Genomic DNA, 7,777 nt, shown 5'->3' on the forward strand with positions numbered 1-7,777 from the left:
GTGCGCTGGTGGAGTGAGTGTTAATGACTAGAGCTCAGGTGTTGGTCTGAGAGCAGCAGTTTGGTGTGACTTTCCCCTCTTGATTTAAAACAGCTGAAGGAGTGAAGTATAGTACGCATAAACAAACATCTACATTAGAAAGTTGCAGTTACTTACTGATGTATACAGGTAGCCCTCGCTGTTCATGGCCAGATAGAGTTTGGTCTGAACTCCTTGGATGGCCACCACTCGCAAGCCAACCGGGATGAGGTTGAACATGGCTGTATAGAAAACAAAGAAAAGTCATATATTTGATGTTAGGGGAAGTGAAAATAAAGCAAGCCTGGAGCATTTTACATTCCCAAAATGCACCCCATGGTCTGGTTCATTTGAAGCGTTTACATACAAAGCAAATTCTTGCACAACTAATAAAGTGTCATCCAGAGACAGGCATAACGCAAAATATGCAAGCAGCATGAGTCTGAGAATGCAGAGTGCATGCTTACGTTTCTCATCAGCATCATGTCAGCCACGCTGACATTCTGTACAGTGTCCACTCACATACACTTCATCAACACAGCGCCCGACTCACCAGAATCCGCAACGATTACTAACACTCCAGTACAAACACCCTAGAAATGCTTTAGCAACTCTCTAGAACGCAACCAGCTAGCATCTATCTGACAGACTGTCTATTTTTGTAACAACTTTATGGACTGTAAAAGCTTCAAGCCAACATCAACGTGTACCTAACTACAAGTAGTTGGGTTTAGGGATGTTCATTCCGGTTAATTTTCCTGACCGATAACAGTTACTTGTTGAATGAATGAATGATGAATTAATTTCATACATCATCAAATTATCATGCACCTGCAGCACTTCTGAGAACAGAGAAAAACTAAATAAAATAACAAATAAAAAGAATAAAATAAATAGGCCTACGCTAAATATTTTTCAATTAAATAATTAACATTAAGATGACAAAACGAAAACACACTTAAACCTTCTATGCACCTTAAAGAACTGGCAGAGTCTTTTTTTTCGTCAGACATAAAAATAAATAGCAGGCCTACCTCAGTGCACAATGTGTCTAGTTTTTATAAACTGACCATTACCGCCCGCTCTCCCGCAACGTGTGTTCCGCTTTCACGTCTGTGAAATCGCTCTTGAATGGGCTCGCTGTTCACTTTCGATTTCGCGTTCACGCGCACTCTGTGTAAAGGAGCACATCTAATCTTACAAGATCAGATATTTGTCATTGAGTTCAGGATCTGCTGAGCAGCAAATACTCCAGCATGGTCTGTCAGTCATCTATCCTATACTACTCTCGACCCGTGATCAGTCAATACTTTAAATACTACTCTCGACCCGTGATCAGTCAATACTTAAAAAAATTACCTTTTAAACCGTTTAAACTGATAGTATTAATCGGTCAATTTTTTTACTTTCGGTTAAAGGTTAAACGGTTAATATGAACATCCCTAGTTGGGTTTTATTTTTCCTCAACTATCTGGCCTTGATTATATCAGTAGAAAAGTTGTTTTTAGCTATAAGATTCTGAAACTTTTTTGAATAGTCCATTGTTCTGATAAAATGTCACGTTTAAAATGCATTTTTAAAATATTACATTTAACATTACAAAGACAGCGTCACTACTGTAAACTAGAACTTGTTTTTGATTGAAATAAAGCTGAAATAAAACAATGTACAAACAATGTAGAAATATTGCTTGTCACCTAACTGAAATAAAATAAGTTGTAGTATTAAAAGCTCTAGTATTAAATTAACTCATACTTAAACTGAAATTAAAAAGCTATATATATATATATATATATATATATATATATATATATACAGTATATAACTGAAAATTAAAAAATAAAAGCTTATTCAAAATAATAAATACTATAATAATATATAAAACTTTGCAACTTTACAGATCTTCTTTATGCACCAAGAGCTTGTAACACTCCAAAGAGAAAGGAAAATTGAAATCGCATCATATGACCCCTTTAATGGAAATGGTTTTAACACATTTTACTGCATTTTTAACCGTGATCTATTTCCAACTGTATTATAGTTAAATCCAGTGCACTTTAACCTGACTTATTCTCATCTACATGTGGCAGCATTTCATCTCCATCCCTGGCACTTGTGCGTTACGTTTTCTCTGAACTGCCGCCTCTTTAACATAGTTCCTCTTTTTCCCTTTCACATGCGCTCTCTTTCTCTCTCTGTCTGTTTCACACTCTTCCCTCCATCTCTTTCACACATTCTTTCTCTGTTGAGCAGAGTTAGTGAGCTGTGCGGGGCTCTGTCTTCCTGATACCACTGGCTGGGCCAACTCTCCTCACACCTTTGTCCCCCCTGTCACCACGTAAGCCACAAAGCTGACAATCTCTCCCATCCACACAGCCTCTTTCTGCCAGTGGGAAGAGTGAAGCAGCCAGCCAGCCACCCCTGACACTGAGAGTTTCTGAGGAACATAAGCTTGGGAAGAAAAAAGCACAAGCTTTTTGAAAGGGGGGAAAAAACATATGAGCCATTTCACTGGTTATGTAACTTAGCTTGATTAAAAAAAACAAGAAGGAAACAAACTTTTTGTTAAGTAAAAGGCTGCTTTCCTTCAAGTCAGAGAGTATGTGTGTGTGTTAACAGAGAACAATGCACACTGATCTAGATTAGCACATTTATACTGCCTTCATGTGACAACCATACAAGATATCAAAGTACAATATTTTGTGTTTTAGGAATATATACTCACATCATATAAAATATTATCCCTCCTTTATCTCCTAAAGGGTTAGTTACCCCAAATATGAAAATTCTGTCATTAACTCACACTCATGCACTTTTTCTTCTAAAGTTATATGACAGTTTTGTGATGAACTGACCATTTTTTCCAAATCTGATCAATTAAAAATTTTAATATTAAGTGATCTATTTATTTACTTTTAAGGGTTAGTTCACCAAAATAAATAAATAAATAAATACATTTTTTAAATCCTCACCCTCAAACCTATAAGACTTTTTGTTCATCTTCAAAATACAAATGAAAATATATTTTTTAACAAAACCTGATATATACCTGTCCCTCCATTGAAAGTCCATTCCACCCAAAATTTGACACTTCAAAAAGTTCATAAAGAAATGAATCAAGCTAAATTAGTCCAAGTCTTCTGAAGAGGTATGATCACTTTATAATTTGTACTGAGCTTTTATTCACATAAAACATTGATCAATGCTCATACAATAGAGCACATGAAATATGGTAAATGGGAAAACTCAAACATGCATGCTTGAAGATGAACACAATTCTTATGGGTTTGGAGCAAAATGGTATGTAACTGATGACAGAATTTTTATTTCTGGGTGAACTATCCCAATTTTTGTCAATATTTACACACTCTCATCTCATTTCAAATAATCTGGGTGAGCAAATTTAGGTGAACTATCCCTTTAAAGGGGTCATAGGATGCCTATTTTCCACAAGTTGATATGATTTTTTAGGGTCTTAATGAAAAGTCTGTAACATAGTTTGGTTAAAATTTCTCAATGGTAGTGTAAAAAACACCTTTTTTACCCTGTCAAAAACAGCTCGTTTCAGAGCATGCAGATTTGTAGCAATTTCCTTTAAATGTTAATGAGCTCTGCTGATCCCGCCCCTCTCTTAACTCAATCTACGTCCCTGCTTCCTCACCCTCCAGAGAGAACATAACGAGAAACCCCTTCTGCCTTTCATCATAAACATGAAAGCTCTTGATTAATATTTCTTATTTCCTGCAGAGCTCAATCGATGGCCATGTTGCTATTTTACACAACAGTCCGGAGTGCTCTCCATCCCCTCTAATCCCACATCAAGGCCCTTCCTCTCCCCTCTGACACCAGCCAGGTCCACCTGTAGAGATCTGCTCTCTTCCTGCTCTGTGGTCTATGGCCACTGACTCATATGAAGAGTTTTAGATGCCAAATGCAGATGCTTTAATGAGCTATTGATTACATTTGTATGATAGGAAGATAATATGTTTTTCGTATATCTTCATCTTTTGTGGCATAGACACATAAGCAGTTACGAGCGGACCTCATTTCAGAGAGATTACCAGAGCTTGGTCGCTGGGGGTTGTGGAGAGGAGACTCAATTACTCACACCTAATAGAGAACCTGAGCACAGAGATCTGGGAAGATCAAGAAGGCACAATAATAATTTCTACAAAAAGGCCAATATAACAACCATCAGAATTCAGTAAAGAGTCTCTCCTACAGCACCAATCACTGAAAACATGGGTGAGAAGACTTCCTGTTCACTTAGCATAACACATAAAGGATTAGTTTGGCCAAAAATGAAAATTCTGTCATCATTTACTTCCTCAAAACGTGCATTTACTCTAGATGCAATTCAGTGCAGTCACAAATAATAGGGACTAGAGATTACAAGCTTTAAAAAGGACACAAAACACCATAAAAGTGTCACACAAGTAGTCCACATAAATCGTTTTCTTCTTAAGTTTCATAGCACTTTTTAATTCTAAAGTTACATGACAGCTCTGTGACAAAAATTGAAGTCAAAATTGAACACACTGATCAACAAATTTACATATTATGTAATCTATTTAACAAATTTAAATATTATGTAATCTATTTATTTATTTAATTTCTAAAGGGTTAGTTCACCCAAAAATAAAACCAAAAATCTGATGCTTCAAAAAGTATAAACCCCTGTACAGTAAAACTGGGTAAACTTTTATTGCTTGTTTAGGGAAACGTTTCGGCATTTCATTCAGATGTTAGTATTTCAGTTTATTATATCCAGAGATAAATCAGACTGATTAGAATACGACCGTGACTGACTGAAAAACACATCAGCCCACTCTTCAGATGGAAGGCAAGTTAGCAGAGATAAAACCTAATGTTGACAGAGAGAAAGGCCTCCTGCCAAGGCACATTGATTAGGAATTGAATTAAGCTCTAAAACTCTGCACAAAGAGACATAATCCAATAGAGCACCCATACCTGACATTTACTGCCCAGAATGAGCTTTTGTCTTGTTCCTCCAAGAGCTCATCACAGTCAGACTTGAGAGATGGAAAGGCTGATTTTCAATAAGGTCTTTATCTTTAAATGTCTGCTTCTCAACCCCTTGATCTGCCCAATTCATCTAATAAAATCCATGTGATTCTATCATTATCAAATGGCAATGGGACCTTCTCATTCTGGCTGTCATCCTCACATAGTTAGAAATAACCAATAAAACATAATAATTTATAGATTTTTGAGTGTTTTGCCTAAATCTTCATGTCAAGCCTACAATCTTTGAGAGTAAGAAGATATTTATCATTTATTTATTTATAGCACCATGGCATGACTTTAGGGCAACAACAAAAAAAACATTTGGCTGAGATATGCTATAAACACCTAAAAACTGGTACTAATGTCATATTTATGGGATTTAAGTGAAACAATGCCATAATATTTTAAACTTGCTCAGATCACAATCAGAAGCGCAATGAGCATTAGTTAAGGTAAGAGACGTATATCTAGAGAGTAAAGAGAGCTTTGGAGCAGACCCTCATCCCTATCAAACACACACACACACACACACACACCAAGAGGAGAGAGCCAAGAGAACTGCACTGCCGTTGCTATGGAGACAAGGGCACCAAGCTCCTAACAATTCTATTTTTGTAGCGTGAGAGATAGAAGCTCCCTTTTTCCCACTTCTCCTCTGCAGCAACAGCTTTTCATTCTCTCCACAAAATAAGGAAGTGTGGGGGAAAAAGCAGGTCAGCTATTATGTAATCTCACCCCTATATAACAAATTTTACCTCAGTCAATCATGCAGGGGAAGAACACAAACAAGAAAATAAACAAGCATGCAGCAAGAGATGGACTGGCCAGCTGCACCGGTGGCGCAGATTCAACTCAAGGGTGAATAAACCACGAATGCTTGAGTCAAACAACCACTATTTAAATTCAAGTAGAGGGTGTTATTTCAATTAGCACGGCTCTTCATGTTAAACATTGTTTATGTGCACTAGATACAAATTTATGTTAAGCTAAATGAGCATGATGGATGAGGGGATTTGGAGACTCGAGTGATCACAGTTCCAAATGACTCCGTTCACCACAAACTCATTTGCTCGATATGAGCGTCATCTTCACCCAATGACTAATTGAATAGAGTCAAGCTAATTTACAGGCCCCAGAACGCCACAGACACTTAGCGTCAGTGAGATATAGCACATATTAAATTAGAGCCCTGCCAACCATCCAGCCGGCTCCATCCTCGCTCATAGACGCAGCATTGCTCAAACACTGACTGGGCGATGCCGCACTTGCCTACGGAATAAATAATTCACACTTGCAGGTGCCCGGCAAGATGACTTCAAATGACACAAAATAATATTTGGTCGTAAGGGGAAAAAAAGTTGTTTTTCAGGCACTATGGACATCTGCCTAAAAATGTTTCTCTTGTACTTGGGCTTTCCAGCTACACTGACTGTGCTCTCTGAAGAATTGTTTTCTGAAAAACAGTGACCGCTCCGACTACATTTTTCATTTCAGGATAATACAGAACTGAGCCTCTTGACTCTTGTGACCAATACAGGAACTGTAAAGGTATTAAAAAGTGAAAAGCACAGCTGAAGCTGTCTATAAGTGCCAGTATGAGACAGAAATGCAGTCTGAAGGAGCAGTACAGCTGCCAAGGAAACAATAACAACAGCAGCTGCCACTGAAATATGAGTAGACATACAGTGTCCCCGAAAAAGCATTTAGACACTTAAGTTGCACTTAAAAATGTCTGGATGTCATTGCATTAGATGCAACATATCAAACCAAGTGGCATCTGCAAATGATGCAAGACTAGAACTAAATTCACTTTTCTAAGGCATTTTTGCAATTACTTTTTACCAGCTGGTCTTGAGGAGATTTTTAAGGAAAGTATACAGTCAGTTCCCTTCACTGTCATAGTTGAGTAACTATGGACAAGTTCCACTAACGTTTGGCAACCAAATAATTTTTTATTCTTTATTCTAAGCTGTATATTTATTGCTGAATCATTTGAGGCCTAAAACATGTTTGTGAAGCAAAATTAATCCTATATTTCTTAAAAACGGAACACCACTCAATGTTTTGTCATACAACACAAAAACATTCATATAGCAAAGTGTCCAAAATGTATCAGTGCTCTGAACTTGTGTCTTGACAGTAGTGGTCAACCGATATATCGGCAAGGCCGATATATCGGCCGATATTTGGCATTTTTCAAATATCGGCATCGGCCGATAAGTTTTTCTGTTTGGCCGATGCGTTCATGGCGGGATTTTTATTTTGACGGCGCTGAGAACGGCAGACAGTGCTCACATTTTCCCTCCTGTTCGCTGTCGTTGTTAACAGTTCTGTCCACGGACAGAAGTCTGTCTAATAATCAGATAGAACTGTTAAACAAAGGAATTAAAATGTATACAAAAAAGTATTATAACGATTGCTTTTATATTGTTAGTAATAGAAAGGCAAACATTATAATACTTTCTCGTTTGCCGTCAGCATTCAAGCTGGGGCTCTGCAAAGAGACAGAAGGTAGAAAGAGAGAGAATGAGAAAAAGACAGCGTTAAACAGGCATTGCCACAGTGAAAGTGTTAGGGGCTTTAATGCTCTTGGCTTAGCAAGAGCTTTCCATGGTCTACAGATTTGAGCCTGCATTACAAACAAGAGATCAGACCACAGTGACAGAAGAACAGGAACAAAAAAAAATAATTTATATATATATATATATATATACACGTGGGAATAGTAACC

The 7,777-nt window shown here is 37.4% G+C and overlaps 1 protein-coding gene across 1 annotated transcript in view; it reads right to left on the bottom strand.

The window, feature by feature from the left end:
* LOC107744562 (fibroblast growth factor 13-like) overlaps positions 1–7,777 on the bottom strand; it is a 30,810-nt gene that overhangs the window by 20,277 nt on the left and 2,756 nt on the right. The window contains exon 2 of the mRNA XM_016558277.1: positions 157–260. Coding sequence (XP_016413763.1) covers positions 157–260 — 104 coding nt within the window. The remainder of the gene's footprint in view (positions 1–156; positions 261–7,777) is intronic.

Source organism: Sinocyclocheilus rhinocerous, unplaced genomic scaffold (genome assembly GCF_001515625.1).
Source record: "Sinocyclocheilus rhinocerous isolate Xijiao unplaced genomic scaffold, SAMN03320098_v1.1 scaffold557, whole genome shotgun sequence".
In the NCBI taxonomy this organism is placed as follows: domain Eukaryota; kingdom Metazoa; phylum Chordata; class Actinopteri; order Cypriniformes; family Cyprinidae; genus Sinocyclocheilus; species Sinocyclocheilus rhinocerous.